Genomic DNA, 18,208 nt, shown 5'->3' on the forward strand with positions numbered 1-18,208 from the left:
ACTGTATTAATTGTTGTGTTCACCTTACATTTTAATTATGTTGGTGGTACAGATTGTAGGATAATAATGATTTAAATCCTCTAGACTGTGACTTTCTTGTTGGGGTGTGTGGAGGGTAAGAACTATGGATTCATTGTAAACAGGAGTGAATTCTAAGATGGAAAGTTGGAAAGCTTCTGGCTGATCGGAGAGAATTCAGAGAAGGTCACAGGATCTGTCAAATTTTCAGGCGAATTTTGACCAGAGGCCAGTTGTGTGTAAGACTGAATCAATACAAGGAACATATAATCCGTATAACATATAGTATTTAAAGAATGTAACTATAGATTATAAACAGTTAGCTGAATTAACATTTGTTTCAGCTATTCAGTGCCTTAAATAGAAAAAAAAATTTTAGTGTACTACTCTTAGGAACATTCAAATTGTTCTAGAGATAGTCTAGAAGTGACTGACATGAAAATCTGAAGGCACTCACAAAATCATCTCTGTGTTTTACACCTATTTTCTGTAGAGAAGTGGTATGGTGTAATGGAAATATGGCCTTTGGAATTAGGCCTCAGTTTTAATCCTATTTTTCATTTACTACAACTGTGTGGCCATTCATAAATTTCTTAACCTCTTTGGTTTCAGTTTCCTTATCTCAAAAATAGGAATAATAATTCCAAACTGAATATGTTGATATGAAAATTAAATTGATATATATGAGTGTATATATATGTGTGTGTGTGTATATATATATATTCTTTGCAAATAAAAATTCTTCATGAATAGTAGCTTAAATTTTTCCAATTGAATTCTTTGCTTTCTCTTTTAGAATTATCTTAAAGGTACAAAATTTGAGGTTTGTTAAATGTGTGATTAGTTTATTTTATCAAAAGATTTAAGATGTCAGCCATTTGATGGTGGTAAAATATGTGACCCTTATTTTTGATCAATTTCTAAAGCTGCTCTACTATTTATTATTTTGGGCTGGCTACTTAACCGCTCTAAAGCCTTGGTTTTCCCAACTGCAAAATGGAATAATGATATCTATATCATCAGATTACTAAATTGATTAGGAGGAGCAACAGTAGTGAATATTGACTGAGCACTTTTCATGCATTATTGCACTTATTTCTCACAAGAAGCTTGTGATGTAATGTGCCATGTTGTTATAGATGGGAAAACTAAAACTTAAAAAGATCCAGTATCAAAATTAAAAAAGAAAAATTTTTTAAAAGAGAGAGAAGATCCAGCATCCAGTTTTCATAAAACTGGCAAATGAATATATAGAGCCAGGGATCCAATCCAAGTCTCTTAGGTTCCAGCGCCCAAAAACACTTATCTACTGTGCTATTTAAATTTTCAGTGTTCAGGCAGAGATACTTAGCAAATTGATATTACTACTGCTTTGCTGTTTTATTTTAGTGATTTTGTTCCAAGTACTCACTGTTTCTGTGATACATTCAGCAATATGCATGCTTATAAGATTAGCCAAAAAGTATAGATTTAAATTAAAATTAAGGGTAGAGTCTTTTAGATACTGAATCTTCTTTCCTCTGTTTGTGTACACAAATAAGCGTATATAATGTATATATACGTATTATACTTTAGAGACAAAACTTTACAGCTATCAGAGTTTTAATATCACGTGATATATGTATGAGCATATTCACATTAGGGAAAAGATAGATGTGCTTAAATGGGCAATTATAAGAATATTTAGGCCTAACTTTCCTAAAAATCTGAGGTTTATTTTATTTCTCCTCATTAATACTTTTCTGAATAATGAATTTGAGCAGGATTAACCTTGCTAAATTTCACTTACTAATTTTTGAATTTGCACTATACTCTTGACTGGTTAGGTATCTTTTTGCTTTGATAAACTTTTGTAAATTTCTAAATTATTAGAATTGTACTTATTTTTTTAACTGACATAAAATTCCAGATACAAATATTAAAACCTCTGTCACTGCTGCCGCTAGTGATCAAGAATTTCATCCCTATTTTTTTCTTATAATATTTCACCATCTATAATAATTGACAAATCATTTTTATAGATAAAAGTTTTGTTTAGATGAACAAAATGTTTCTATTATTATTTTTTTATTTCTAAATGAGAGTCATTACTACTCATTTAATCACTGTGATTTTAATCAGTAAATTACTAGGCGTTTTTTCCCTCTTTCCCTGATGCTGTGTCTCTGTTGTGGGGTTTGTATCTATATTTAATCTCTATATTCAAGAGAGAGGGCAAAATGCCAAAATTCAAAGGTGAAAGCTTTAACTAGGCATCAATAAATTTATAGAAACTGAAATTAAAGTGTAGCATTAAATATAGTTAGGTCTGGCACAATTAAACGAACACAGTTTGTCTTCTATGATAAATCAGAGTTGGTTTTAATAATAAAATATTTTTTACCAGTTGAGATAAAGCTGTAAAGGTTTTATGTATCTGTCATCTTATTTAAATAGTCTCTGGAAGATGCTTATTACTTTTTGGGTAGGCCCTTGTTTATACTTTACCATTCCACTGTCTTTCCAGGATGAAGAGTCTTTGAACTAAAAGTATATTGCATTTTGGGTAGAGTGAAACTAAATGTGATTTTTTTTTTTTTAATCCCATACACAAGTACACATTCTTGCAGATTTAATTGGCAAACCTATATTAGATTATTTAGCAAAAGAGGAATCATTATTCTTTATCCTTTTATAGTAAAACCTCTCACTAATTCAGAATTTATGATACTTCAGATGCAGTATTTGTGATTTTTTTTTGAGTAAAAATTCAAAATAACTTCTTCCTCTGAATTTTCAGGGCCATACTTTTAAGGGGAAACCTGTCTAAAATCACTAGCTTTTCAAACCAAGGGCTCAAGAAATGAAGGATTCCTTCAGCGTGCCTTCAGCCTCTGGGTCCAGCAATTAATTCTTGTATGTTAAAGGACTTTCATGTTTATGGTACATTTTTATGTAATATAGGCCTATTTTGAATTATAATGTAGGTAATCACATTTTATTTATTGTAGCATTTAGTTTAATCTATAATCTGTACTGCTTGAAGGTAATAAAACAATTTTTATTTAAACGTTCTGTAATTAAGACCTTTCCAGTAAGTCATATATGCCATGTGTTATTCCGAATTAGTGAGGTTTTACTGTCCTAGTGTTGTAAAGAGTTTAAAGCTTTTTAAAATGCTAAAGTCATTTAGTTAGAGAAATGGAACTCGTAATTTAGGCCAGTTTTGTCTTACCTTGGATATTACTAAGATTAGAAATATTAGAGTAAGGAAAGTATACATGAACATGAAATGATATTATTCTGTTTAGTATTCTAAAATGGGCAGTAAAAGTACAGAATTATCTTAAAATGTGTGTCTGTAGATCCACACGTGTATCTGCATATTATAGACACTTACTTAGATTTACTGTATCACAAAGCAATTAACTTAGGCTAGTTGACCTGAAATTCTTTTCAGATTTACATTTATTCCATGTGTAAGGAATTTGAATCTTGATGATATAGAAGTCATATTAGTTCATCTGTAGTATTAGGCTAGGAAAGTTCAGTTACCTTTCTTATTTACACATTCCAAATAAAGTTGTTATGTTCTGGAATGTGTTTTTAAATTTTATAGTTAAAATGCTAAACTATTTAAAGTTAATGTAGAAACCGGGGGGAGGAAGGGTCTTAAAGCAAGTTTATGGTAGGGAATTTAAGAAGAAGGGAAGAAAGAAGGAATAAAAGCAGAGGGTCTGGTTGAGAGTTGTGGTTGGGGGCCAGAAGAAATCCACAAAGCAGACTGGCTGAGGGTCAAGGTGGGACAGATGAAATGATTGACAGGAAACCATTGAACTACAATAATTGGATAAAGCTGTTTGATCTTTATAAATTTTTTAAGGTTCAACTGAGTTTAGCAATACTGGTGGACAGAGTAGTCTTCCTAAGATGTGTTTGGGAAATCTAAGTGATTTGCAAGTCGGCTAGAATTTTTTTTTTTTAATGACTAGCACTAACAGTATCACTAAATTTAAAACAGTTGTTAAATGACTTTGCATGCAGTTATTTTTTATACAAACTAAAATTTCCCATATAAACCTTTACATGTAGAATTTTGTTATTTCTATAACTCAATGACCCATTTACATCACATAACTGATTAGATTAAAAGGCTTTATCTGTAACCAGGCCTTATCTGTGTTTTTACTGATTTAGTAGTGTTTTGCCAACAGAAATATATAGGTTATATTTTCAAAATTGGCTTCTTTGCAGGTAGATTCTTGATCTATCACTTCTAACAGCTACAGATCCTTCTCGCTTGTTCCTTTTAACATTTTCTTGTTTTTCCATAGTAAACTGATTTAAAATTTTATTTTGAAGATGAGTCATGGCTTAATTACAAATTATAACACTTGCAGATGGAAGTGGAGAACGAGGAGAAAAGGATGCAAGCAAAATCACAACATACCCCCCAGGCTCCGTTCGATTTGACTGTGAGCTCCGGGCAGTACAAGTCAGCTGTGGATTTCACCACTCAGGTAGCAGCTGGAACTTTAGGGTATAACTGCATTTTTACAATTGTGTTGAATAGCCTGTTTGTTTAGTTTAGACAAATGTAGCCTGTTAACCGTGTGTCAAAAGCTATAGCGTCTCTCAAATTTATGAAAGCATATTTATTAGACAATCCTTTTTAAATCTGTGGAATGATTGTCTAGAGATCTGACTTCTCATTTGTCTTCTGATGGACTGATTTTATAATTCAAGTCATGAAATTCCTGAAGATAATTTTAAACTATAATTTTCTAATTTTTTTTATAAGCTGTACATAAGCTTTGTTACTGTTCAGTGGGAATTTGCATCCACAAATTACTTTATTGAGAGCTTTTTAAAACATAATTTTAAAACTATTTTGTACCAGTACAGTGTATTAATTTTATAAATGTAAAATTTTATCTGCTGTTAAAGCATTTGCAAAAACCATACATCTTACTTCAGCTTTATTGTGCAATATTTATAAGAAAATATCAATTTTTAAATTTTACATTTAAAACTTTTTTTAAATGTAGAAAGTATTTCAATTCCTACTAAATCATTGGTATTTGGGTTATATAGCTTAAGTTGTACTATTCAACCTTTATAAAAATAAAAAATTCTTTCTTTGTTGTTCAATATATTTCCTTATTTGGTAAGATATTGACAGATTGACATTGACAGATATTAAAGTTCTGACAGACATACTGATGTTGTACATAATCGTGCAGAGCTCATACCCTCTACATATATATAATTATCCTAGATAGGAGAGAATATTTTATATGTAGTTACTCATTATAAAAAAACTTAACAGTTGACTCAGACCAATGTTTTATTAGTGTTATTAAATGGCATTTATAAGTTTAAAGTGTATGTTTTAAAAACATTATGTATTTTTATAAAAAAATATTTTACAGAACTAAAATTATATTGTTTCTCATTAAATATAAATGTCTTTGCTTCTATTGCCTATTCTTAATGGCTCTACAAATTTTAAAAATTTTAAAAATAGTGAAACTTGAACTGCTTTCAGTATACTTGTGATAGAAATATAAAATGCATATAATGAAAAAATAAAGCTCTGAATTTTGATTTCAGTGGTTTTAATGGAAAATGGCGACGTCTACACATTTGGGTACGGGCAACATGGGCAGCTCGGACATGGAGATGTCAATTCCAGGTACTTTAACATCTTGTGTGAAAGTGGTTTTTTTTCCTTCCTTTCTTTCCTTTTTTCCTTTTTTCTTTGTAAATATATATTTCTACACTTGATATAGTATTTATACCACTGTTTTGGAAAGCGTGGCCCGTAAATTATTGGTAGTTCTTGATTTTGTGGTTAAATGCTTTTGTAGGGACAAATGATTTTATGTTTTAGGAGAAAAGTTGATTTACATTTTATACATTTAAAATGTAAGAGCGATTATGATTATCAGGAAATCCCACTATATTCTTCAGAATTAATATCTTCTTAAAGGCTGTTCATGGCAATAGAAAAGACAGTGACTATCCCCAAATGGCATTGTAATAAATCAGCAAAGGATATATTCATATTCCTTGATGTTATCTATTTTAAAATTTTAGCCTAATATTAACATGATGTCATCAAAGTTTTTGAATAATTTTCAAACAAAATGGTCACTCAGAGAAACTGTTTTGACTTATCTAGAATAGTGAAGAACTAATTGTGGTAGAGACTATTTGGACATATTTTATTATTCATTCTTCCCTACCTCATTTGGTAATAAGGTTTGAGTTGATGACATAACCGTGAAACTAAAGGCTTCATTTTCCCGCCTCCATTGCAGCAAGGTGTGGCCGTGTGAACTACAGTGCTGTGTGCCATTCTGGGTCACTGTTAAAGGGAAGGGGAATACTCTTCCATTTCTCTGTCTCCCCTCCCTGCTTGTTGCCTGGAGTCCATGCCTGACAGTGGGAGCTGGAGAAGTCATCACAGCAGTCCTAAGTTAGAAACTGTGTATTGAGAATGGCAGAGCCACAAGGTAGAAACAGTCTGGGTCCCTGACACCATGGAACTTCTACAACAGCTCCTTATACTTGGGTGCTTACCTGAGAGAGAAGTTCTATTTGTTTAAGTCCTGGCTTCTTGACTTTCATCACAGCAGCTGAGTCCATATCTGCTTAGTACAATGAGAGTGCTTTGGGTTACAAGTATAGAAAATTCATCTTTATTAGCTCACATCTTCCAAGAAGATGCTAAAGCAGGATTAGATGTACAGAGGGTTTATTGATAGAAAACTGCTGTGAAAGGGAAGAGAACAGGAATTGGCCTGAGGTAGATCTGACCCCTGTGAAAGGAAAGAGGGAAGAAGAATGGGACAGGAAGAATTAGGTTACAGTGCATTTCTGACTGAGTTTTAGCCAGGCCAGTGGGGTGTCCTCAAGCCAAGGTGACTTTTGGAAGAGTTCCACAATGGGCAGGATGGGCCAGCTTTCATCCTTCACAGTGCTCAGTCACAAGCTGGTAGCTTCCCAGGGGAAGAATGGCCTCGTGGACCCAAGGAAACATCGCCTGTCAGTCACTTGTCCCTCTGCAGCAGGTGGTCTTCAGGATCTGAATGGCCCCCATGTGTGGCTGCCCATCACTGATACCAGGGTTATTTGTAAGTCTGGGAGATATAGGGCCGTTTCAGGCTAGACATGACTCACCAATCCAGTCTGCCACAGAACCTTTCTTTTTGTCTCTCTGCTCTTGCCTAATTCTTCCATGTATTCATAAGATAGCTGCCAGAATCAATTGGAACTGCATGGTTTCTCACTCACATACACTGAGTCACTCCAGTCATTAAATAAAATCCAGAATTTTTACTTTATTCTGAAATGACTGCATTACTGTGGCAGGGATGATACCATTTACATAGTAAAGACCAGGGATCCTTAATCCTGGCTGTACAGTAGAGTTGCTTGGGGGACTTTAAAAATACTACGCCTGGATTCTAAGTCTAGAATTTTTAAGAGGCATTTGTGGAGAGGTGGGCATTCGGAGTGGGAGATGGTGGCCACAAGCGTTGGATAGAATGCTAGCATCACTTTTTCCTTAAAAGCTCTTGACGCTCTAGTGTGCCTCCAGGATTAAGGAAACACCGTGCATCCTAGAGGGCAGGGTCAGACCTATGTGCAGTGCGGCGCACACAAAATGAGGATGGAAGGAATGTCCTTAGTTGCTCTGATGAATGCTGTTACTAATGAAAAGAGATGATTGAGGTATCATTGAGTTCAACTTCTCACTAAAAACACAAGTGAAGCATACATTTGGTACTTGTTAAGACATTTATAAAACCAGCACAGTCTTTGTGACAAGTATTGTGCTTGGAAAGAGCAACAAGTTTTTTAACAGAATTACTTTACCAAATGTCACTGGATATGGCATTTATATATTGGGCATTGGATATCACAGAGTATCAGTGGCTTTGCAGGGTTGAGCAGTTACTGTTACAGGCTTTAGGAGGCAGCAGATATTTTGTTTCACAGGTTAATGACCATCAGTCTTGCAGAGGCTGAGACAGGGCTTATAATATGTTGGGAGAAGAATTTGGAAGCTTTTTGTTCTGTTTCTCATAGAAGATTCATGACCCAGAAGAGGATTTATTATTATTACCATCTTCATCATTTTTGCATTGTTACTTAGCTGGCAATTATTTTGTGAGTCATGACATAACCTGGGAAAGGTGCTTTACAGTTAGACATGAGACAGCAATCAGTCATGTGTGCAGCAAGGGGGGCACGTCTTCACAAATCAGACTTTGTACTTGGATGTCATTCCACAGAAAAGAGTTAACAGATAGCTGTGTTTCCTGGTCCTGACTGAGTGGGGGGGAAGTAGTGAAAATCATATCTATGATTAAATTGCAACCCTCAGGTGACTGTGCTGTGTGAAGAATGAACAGAATAAGTGCAAGACTCTGCCACCCCTCCTTGAGGTTTAATTGTTTATGAAAGGGAAGGACCTCCCATCAGCTTTTCAAATGAAGAGGGTACCTAAAAACATTGCCCCCTGGTCCTGATTATCACCCACTGAGCCATACCTTGCCTTGCAGTGACTTGCTCAGGCGACAGTATCTTAGCAATATGCTAAGTATTTTTAATAGTTTGACTATATCTTCATGAACTAGGATAGCTTTTAATGTTGAAGTTTAAATAATTAGGTTTTTTTAAGGAGATTAAACTCTGGTGGGATTTGTCTTAACTGCCCAAAGTTGTTCTTTCCCAACATGTAAATTTTCACTCCTGGTTCTGTTGATTGAGTTGTCACTGGAAGGCTGATTCCATGCGCTGTGGGTAGTGTCAAGCTGGGGCATGCAATGAAATATGACCTAAAAGTTGTACCTGGTGGATTAAACGAAAACCAGTCAAAACCATTTGTGCTGTAAACACTCTAGTTACTCTGTTTGTCTGGATCTGTGTGGGGTTTGGAAGGCAGGAGTCAGGAACTGTTACAGATTCCAAAAGGAGTTGGCCGTGTGTATGGAGGGAACAATGCCTCAATAGCATACCTATTAACTAACTTACCACAAAGCAAAACATTTATAAATATTTTGTTGAAATAGAGTTGGAAGATATTTTTTTTTTAAGTTTCTTGTAATCAAGTGTTTTTAACTGAAATTTATTGTATGGCACACATTAGTAATGTGTGATGAATGTAAGATAAATATTGTAGTGTGCATGTGCTGAAGGTAGAAACACGTTATTGGTGTTCTCTTTATTTCATGTGTTCTCCTGCCAGAATCACCGAGCCTGATTTTGTCACTTGGTGCCAGTGTGACCTTGGCCAAATTAGTTAACTGTTTTGTGGCTCTGTTTCTTCCTCTTAAATGGGAATAAATATTTCTCTCAGAAGGTTGTTGTGAGAATTCAGGGAGATAATAGTGTTGTTTTCTTAGCACGCCTAGCTCATAGTAAATGCTCAATAAATGTTGGCTGTTACTGTTGCTGGTTTCAAAAGGGATTGTCGAAAAGCTTCTGAGGATTCACTCAGCCCTCTTCTTTGTTTTTTTTTTTTATAGTCTTCAGTATACTTCTAAATCTCTGAATTACAAATTCTTTTACAATTTTCTGTAAACTTAAACCTGGATGTTGGGAAAGAGACTGTATAATTTAGATGCCTTTATTCTCCTTTTTTTTTTTTTTTCCAGTAGAATCTTGATACTTCTAATGTTTTTGAGTTTCATCTTTTCCTTGCTTTAATAAATCCTCCTTCTGTGTTAGTATGCTACACATCATGGTGTCTGGAACCATTTAGACGAGGTTTAGGTCTTTGTTTAATTTCTTACCAACTAGGTAACTGTAATTTACTAAGCCTTAGTTTAAATAATCCTGTAGGATTGTTAAAGAATTAATATAGTGTCTGCAAAATGCCTGGTATGCATACACATACAGATGTAATTTTTGTTTCCAGTTCTTCCTCTGTTTACCAAATAATTTAATAAATGGACTCTAGTATCATGAAAGAGTTTGTTAGAAGAAATGCCACCAACTTTGGGAAAATCCTTTTTAAAGCACATCAGATGTATACATAGAATTATTTTGATAATCAGTGATATATTTTATATGAAAATGCCACATAAACTGCAAACAGATCAACAGTTACAGGAACTTTCCCAATAATTCTTTGTTTGAATCAAACCGGACATTTCTGTGAGGGCTTTGGTGGTGGTTTAGTTGCTCAGTCATGTCCGACTCTAGCAGCCTCGTGTACTGTTGCCTGCCAGCCTCCTCTGTCCGTGAGATTTCCCAGGCAGGAATTCCGGAGTGGGTTGCCATTTCCTTCTCCAGAGGATCTTCCCAACCCAGGGATAGAACCCAAGTCTCCTGCACTGTAGGTGGTCTCCTGCATTAAGGGCAGATTCTTTACTGACAGCCACCAGGGTAGCCCTGTAGTTCACCACACAATCCTTTGGCATGGTACTTGATTTGTGAAAGCTCATGGTACCTCAGATTTGAGAACCACTCAGTCTAGCCATACTATTGTGTCCTCAGGTAGAAACGACTTCTCCTTGGAGGTAGAGCCATTCTGCTTTCCTCCGCTTTTGTTACTACACATCTTGCTGTTAGTCCCCGCCTTCCATTCTTTGAAAATGTAGTTTTCACAGTGTTTTCCCAATCTGAGTCTTACCATACTCCTGAATGGTCCTGTACAATACAGTCACCTTGACACCTTAGTTAGATCTAGTGAACCTTACTTCCATATTCATGGCGGTCATTCCCAGGACCCACAAATGGATAGCTCTAACTCTGAATATTTCATTTTTAAATGTTTAAACAACGTTTACGTTTAAACAACACATAATCTGATGACAAATTTTTCTTCTGTTACTTAGCGTTGCTTTACTTGGTGTTTGACTGTATCAGTACTTCATTCTCTGCAGCCCTCTACTTTTTTTTTAGTCTCTAGTATCACTTAACAGCCGAAGTCTGAGATTGTCATTTATCTTCTTCACCCTTACCCTTACCAGTATCCTCAGTTTTCTCACTCTCTTGATCTTGATGCTAAGGTGTGACAAAATTTCAAGCATGAATCAGTCTACTTGTATTTCTTGGACTTCTGGAAGAAAAGGAAATCACTGTACTTACACAGATTGTTATGATTTATAGATTCAGTCAGTCCTGCTGCAGTAGGCAGTGATCCCCCTGTTTTCTAGTTTTGAGCTATTTGATTGAAGCCCTTTTGAGAATGTGATGAAGGATATGGGCTTTCTCTTCAGAAAAACAGACATAAGGATATACACTTAAAAGTTGGCTTCTAAAATTAAAAGTTTCACAAATCTCTTGAAGCCCACTCTTAGAATTCCTGTAAGTCATTTGGATCTGGGTTAAAAACTTCTGGTCTAGGTTTCTCTTTCTTCCATTCACCATGATACCCTTTGCATAATCTTCAAATCTTCTCACTCATTTCTTCTTGCTCTTAGCCCTTGACCTCTATTCCTGTCACAGCAAAAATAAAAACATTAGATGGGGAGTTCTTCAGCCCAGCGACTCTACACACCTGCCTGCGTCCATACTTCCCCTTCGCTCCTTCTTCACATTACACTGAAAGGGGGCCTGCTCATGTCCCCACCCTGAGGCCTTTCTGCCTTTTCCACGGGGATCTGATTCTGTTTCTTGTCTCCTCTCTGAACCATATCCCCTGTCTTTACTCTCTCTTTCAGTTTATGCAAGTTCTTAAAAAGGACAGAGCTTCCCCTTCAGCTCTTTTTCCCTCTAGCTGTTGGTTGCCTTTCCTGCTGAGATTTTGAAGGGATTTTGTGTAGTCTCTGACCCCTCTGTGAGTGCCTCCTTTGCTGCATAGGATCTCGCCTGCCTCTACCAAAGACTTCCTTCTTGCAAAATTGAGTGGTCATTTGTCTCTGGCTCTGAGGTATTCAGCGTGTACAGTATTTCTCTTTTCTTGAAATGACTCTCTCCATAGCACATTTTCCCAGAGTTCATTCTTTGTTATGTCCTAGATTTCTGTGAGCTCTTCTTCCTTTGTTCCTACCTAAATTATAGAAGAAACTTGCAGTGAAAACTATCTCTTTTCTCTCCTTGTCTTCCTAGATCTTATTCTCTGTCTTAAGTGAATGTTGCTACCATCTACCTGTTACTTAAGCAGAAAATCTTCTTTGCACCACCAACCCCCGACCTCCATCAGCCATTTCCAGAGTCTAGTCAGTTCTGTTCCGTACAGAGCTGTCGAAACATTCCTTTTGATTCACACTCGTCCTAGTTCAGGTCTTCACTATAACTCATCCAGATTATCGCAACATTTTAACTAGGTTTCCAGCTGCTAGTCTTGCCTCTTCCCAATTCATTTTTCATTGCAGCCTGAATAACCATTTAAAAATATATTATATGTAAGTAAAAAAATTTTTAAGTGTTACAGCATCTCAAAAACAGAGCTCTCCTATTATGTGTGGACTTTTTCTACAGTGATGATTATTCTTATACATAATGATTATTGAAAGTGGTTAATAAAGGATAAATAAGGTGATATAAGGGTGATTACAAGAACAGATATGACAGACCCAAGGATGCCATCTGTCATAATAGTTACCATTTATTAATTACTAACTGTGTACCAATCACTGAGCCAAGCACTTGGCATATATGAGCTTATTTTTTGTACATAGGAACCCTATGGGGTAAACACAGTTTAGTTTTATCTCCATGTAAAAGAAGAGAAAACTGAAATTCAAAAAGGATGAGTAACTTGTTGAGAGTCATGGTATGTTGCTGCTGCGTGGTGGAGCTGGGACCCACACCCAGGCAGTCTGCTTTAGGGTCTGAGCCTGCAGCCGCTGCTGTGGGGCCGCTCATGATATGGTGTTCTGACTCACGAGATACTCTGTATGCTAAAATCTAAACTTAAAGTGCAGTGGAAAAAGGTACAAAAGAAGATGACAAGTTAATTGACGATTCAGTGGGAAAAGGGTAAAAAGGAAGACATAAAACTGTTTTGTGTGGTCCTTGGATTGTATTCCGGGTAAATCAGCGCATGATTTTTATTTTATTTAACAAATATTTGTAGAGCTCTCTGACTTACCATTCACTTTATAAGTTAACTTTTTTTTTCTTTTAAAACAAACGTAGGTATAGTCTTTCAGAAAAAATAATAATTCTTTGTCCATAGTTAGAGTAGTAGTAAATTCAGGAAATCTTTTTATGAATCTCCATCATGTCAGTGATTGTGTCTTTCTCGTCTTTGTATACCTAATATGAAGACTGGAGATAGGCGTAATATAGTACCGAAGTAAGTGTGTGATGAATATTCTTATTAGTGCCTTTTATCTCTTCTGTTTTTTTATTGCGTTGTTTATTGATCTTTATTTCAGTTGAGTCTTGAGAGAAATTGACTAAATGTTTTTTTTTTTTTTAACCTAGGGGATGTCCCACTCTTGTTCAAGCATTGCCAGGCCCTAGCACACAAGTTACCGCAGGCAGTAACCACACGGCAGCGCTTTTAATGGATGGACAGGTCTTCACATTCGGAAGCTTTTCTGTAAGGAACTTTTTAAGCATTGATAATGTTGCATTGTACCATTGCCTTACAATTTGTCTACATTAGCTGTTCTTTCTGGTTTCGGTGAAATTCTTGTATGATTATTGCACGTGCATATTTCCTGTCTCCATATCCAACGTACACAAAACTGGAAAGAACTTTGCTTTGAAATTAGTTTCTTCTCCAGTGTAGCATTAGAATTTATTAAATTTAACAGCTATGTTAGATTTGGACATGTTTTATTCCAAATCAGAGTCTATTAAGCATTCATTAGAGCTTATTTCTGTCATTGAAACCTTCTTTCCCAACTAGCTTGTAAAGAATCATTTTTTTTCTTAACTTGTGGAATTATTTCTATTTTAGAACTTTTTAAAGGCCCAGTTTTCTTGTTAGATTTTTTTAGAATTATAGTTTACTTTTTCCTCTTCCTCTCAACTTCTGTCTGGCCTGTTTGTTTTGCTCTTTCTCTTTTTTCAAAACTAGAAAATAATCTGAGAATTTTGTATAGTTTGGGCATAGGAGAAATCAAGGAAAAGCTTAATAATACTGTGCTAAAAAACGTATACCATCTGTGATATTGGTAACTATTCAGAACTCTATAACCTAAGTCTCTGGAATGCAGTTTGCAACTCTTGATTTTTTTTTTTTAAATGTAAATCTGAACTTTAAAAATCTATTATTTGGAAGTGATTTTAAGCTTATAGAAAGATTGTCAAAAATAAGAGTAATGCATAAAATGCCCGTGTACTCTTGAATCAACTTCACCTGTTGGTAGCATTTTGATCTGTTTGCTTTACTGTTTGTATACTCATGCTCTCATTCTCTCTCGCACACTCTGTATGTGTGTGTGTGTAAAACTTTTTTTTTCCCTTGAGTCCTTTAAGAATAACTTGTATGCATCATGATCCTTTACTCTTAAATAGTTTTGTGTTTCGTCAGTTGATCTGGTAATTCCTTTTTGACACTTTTTTCCCCCCTCCAATCTAGGATCAGGCTTTGTATTTATTTCTTATGACTCTTTAGCCTCCTTTAGTCTGTTAACATTTTCACACCTTTTCTGTGTTTATTATGACATTGACATTTTTGAAGAATGTGGTACTTTTTTTTTTTTTCCCCCAGGAAGACGTTCCTCATTTTTGTTTGTCTAGTATTTCCTCATGCTTAGATGCAGGTGGTGCATTCCAGACCAAAACAGCATGTGAGTGGTGCTGAGTCCTTCTCAGGGCATCACAGCCATCTGGGGGCACAGAAGGCCCGCCTGCCCCTCATTGGTGATGGAAATTTTGATCACCTACAGGATTTTGTTTGATATCACTACTGCATAGTTAGAATTTTTTCCCTTAAAACTAATAAGCAATCTTTGAATTGACACTGTTAAGTTTTAAGATACCTGCTTCCAAATTTCCCTCTAGATTTAGCATCTGTTGATTGTTCTTGCCTGAACCAGTTTTTACTATAGTGGTTGCAAAAATGATGATTTCTCCAACCACAGCACCTCCTCACATTCACCTGTCAGCCCTTTGGGTTTTAGTGTAAGCAGAAGTCCATTTAATATTTGTTTGTCATCTTATTATTAGTATCGACATGCGTATTTCTTTTTTATTCATTACTGTACTCAATTTATCATTTGAACGTTTAGATTGGCTCAGATTTCACCAGTGGGAGATCCTTCACGCCAGCTTCCGTGTTCTGATAACATGCCTCTTTTATTTATTTACTTTTTTTTAGTACTACCTTACTTCCTGGCGTAACAAGTTGTTCCAGGCTTATCTGTTTGAGTCCTAGAATCAGCTATTGCTCTGAAAACCGAGGTTGCTTTTAGCGGGGAGCACTACCGGACAGCAGCTGAGCACTAGGTGTGTTCACTGCATCGCCAGTGCTCATGTATGTGCATACAGACATACATACATGTGTGTGTTCTAGAAATCAGAAGTCCACACTGGTTCCTCCGGCCCATTCTCCTACGATTCTTTCTTACCTTGCCCCATTTCATATTTATGTCCCTTCTTCCTGGCTCCCAACAATATCAGTGTATTTATTTCTCATTTACTTAGTCCTAAAATATGTCTAAAATAGTTTTGTATTTGCTTTTCCCACACTACTATAAAAACAAACTCACTAAAAAGAGTTCAGGATTTGTCACTCTTGCTCCTACCCCACCCCTCTACCCCGCCCCACCTTGTCCTACCCCAGGACTGAAGGTATACAGTCAAATACTGTGTTCCTGAGGTACTGTGTTCTTAAGTTACTGTGTTCATAAGTTACTTGGTTCTTTCTCCCCATACCCTTTCAGTGGGGTTGTTTTATTCTTCTGGAATAGAGTTGGGTTCGTTTGTTTTCCTTTTCTATTTCTCTCAACTTTATTTAATGTGGATGAAAGTAGGTAGAGCTAGTAGATTCTTTATGAAAAGTGACGACAGTCAAGGATCACCTTCCTTTCCTTGTTCCTGAAAACAGGACCTTTTACCTGGTCCCTTTTGTCTCACCCTATCCTGGGACGGGGTTCATCTCCTTAGAGTGAGTAAGATCTGATCTCAGGGAGGGGGAGAAGAGGGTGACCTTTAGGCATGGAGATAACTTAGCCTTGAACGATGAGTGAGGCTCCCCAGGAATGCCCAAGGTATGGCAGAAAAGAGATGGATGAAAGGAGTTGCTGAGTCAGACTCCTCTTCTCCCTCTTGTAACTGTCTTCCCAGCCTTTCTAGAGGTCATTGGTTTAATTGCTGACCTCTAGCGTGTCCTCCCAACTTGGAGCTCTCAGACTTCCATGGAGAGTGGTCTGTGATCCAGTGCACCATTTCAGTTTGCTTTTAAGTTTAAGGATCCCTCCTCACACATCCTTGGATGTAGTTTTAGTTTTTGAATGTGTAGAACTTAACATGTTTCCACAAGATAAGTTGTGAAAAAATGGTGTTCTCACCCTAGTGTATTCCCTCCCTCATCTCTGGTACCTTACTCCCCTTCACACCATGCTTGTTGGTTATGAAGATCATTGTTTTCCAGTTTCTCCTTCCTGTGTTTATTATTTTAAAGATTAATCAATAAGCATACACACTATCTGTATCTGCATTGACATAGATAAAAATATAGTATGTGTGTATATGTATATACACATATATATGTAATTATTTCTCCATTTTTATTTTTCAAAGTGTAGCATTTTATATATACTCTTCTGTACATTGTCTTTTCACTTTACTGTATCTTCTAGAAGTCATTCCTTCTCAGTTCATAGAGATCTTCATAATTCATATTTTACATCTGCATAGTATATTGTGTGTGTGTGTGTATATATATATACACATAGTAGTTTATTTAATCAATTTCTTATACTTAGACAGTTAAGTACTTTCTAATATTTTGCAACAACAGCAATGAATATTGTTAGAGGTGTATCTCTGAGATAAATTTTTTGAAGTAAGATTGTTGGGTTGAAGGCTAACACCTGGGTAGTTTTGTGAGATAGTTTCCCCTCTATTTTGCGTTCTTACCAGCAGTCTGTGAGAGTGCCTCTTTCTCCACGGCCTTGCCAGCAGAATGTGTTGTCTGTCATACCTTTTCATTTGTGTCAGCCTGATGGGTGAGAAATGGCCCTGCTTTGAAGGCTTTTTCCTGTGGCTGGTGCTCAGAACCCTCAAGTTCTTGCCATATGTAGCATTTTCACATCAAGGTTTGGGTTTTCCCCTTGAGGGAATTATTTTGTCAGCTCTTCTCTTCTGTTCTCCTTCTGAAGCCTTTTGTGCCTTGCACTCCCCGCTCAGCAGCCCCCCCCGGCCACCGCCCCGTCACCTGCCCCAGCACCTCCTCTTCAGCCCTGGCCCCCCAGGGCTTGTAGAGGCAGGTGGGTGAAGAAAACTTTGGTTTTTTCCTCTGGTTTCAGGTAACTTAAAAGTTGTGAGATCCACTATTTCCTAATACTGCTGAAGGCTTGAATCACGTGTGGTTTTCTTTGCTCCGTGTTGGTTTTATGTTGTTTTGGAAGGAATGTGAATAGTAATACTTAGAATCAGACAGTCATTATTGTCCCCTAGCCCCAGAAGCCCTAGGCGTGAACCTCTGTGTGTTTAAATATGGCTTATCTATAACCATGTTTTGAATCCCATGGGGCTGTCCAGGCACCTGCCATATTTTTAGACTGCTTTTCTTCGAATTAGTTGGTTGACAGTAGGGGAATAGATATTTATGTCAGGAGTCAATGAAAAATATAATTTCTTTTCCTCCAGAAGTATAATAAATATCTCAATATGATGGACACGTTTCTTATGCTGCTGTTTTGTCAAAAAATAAGGATAGACTTTGAAAGAAGCTGAGCATAAACATTGAAATTTCTTGGCTTCTTCTCTGATCATGTGCTGCCTCTCTGATCATGAGCCTCTGTTCATTCTGCCCAGAGATTGAAGCTCTATTGCTTTTGCAGTTTGTGGCTCTGTTTTCTTGGTGTGGTATTGAAGGCATGGTAGGACTCTTTAGAAACCTCGTAGTTGGGAGAGAATTCAGCCACAGCATTTGCAGTGCTCCAGGCTCCCTGGGTCTTGGGCAGGGGTGGGGGGGGAGGGGTTTGCTGTGGTTTCTCATTCACATTACTTGTAGTGATCCCTGGCTGCTATGGTGCAGCACTGTCTGCCACCCAGGGGGCACTGGAAAGGGTAATGCTAACAGAGAGAGAGTGTCAGAGAGAGCTTCTGAGTTGGGGGGTAGATG

General features: G+C 36.6%; 1 protein-coding gene across 12 annotated transcripts in view; it reads left to right on the forward strand.

Moving 5' to 3' along the window:
- The window catches only part of MYCBP2 (MYC binding protein 2), a 263,442-nt gene that overhangs the window by 101,196 nt on the left and 144,038 nt on the right, over positions 1–18,208 (forward strand). For 11 of the 12 annotated variants that reach the window (XM_025262731.3, XM_044927209.2, XM_044927208.2 and 8 more), the window contains 3 exons: positions 4,398–4,517; positions 5,611–5,692; positions 13,390–13,507. In XM_025262731.3, the coding sequence (XP_025118516.3) occupies positions 4,398–4,517; positions 5,611–5,692; positions 13,390–13,507 (320 nt within the window). Of the gene's footprint in view, positions 1–4,397; positions 4,538–5,610; positions 5,693–13,389; positions 13,508–18,208 lie in introns of those variants that run through there. The other variant, XM_045162557.1, reaches the window with a different exon arrangement.

The sequence above is a fragment of the Bubalus bubalis genome, chromosome 13, assembly GCF_019923935.1.
Source record: "Bubalus bubalis isolate 160015118507 breed Murrah chromosome 13, NDDB_SH_1, whole genome shotgun sequence".
In the NCBI taxonomy this organism is placed as follows: Eukaryota; Metazoa; Chordata; class Mammalia; order Artiodactyla; family Bovidae; genus Bubalus; species Bubalus bubalis.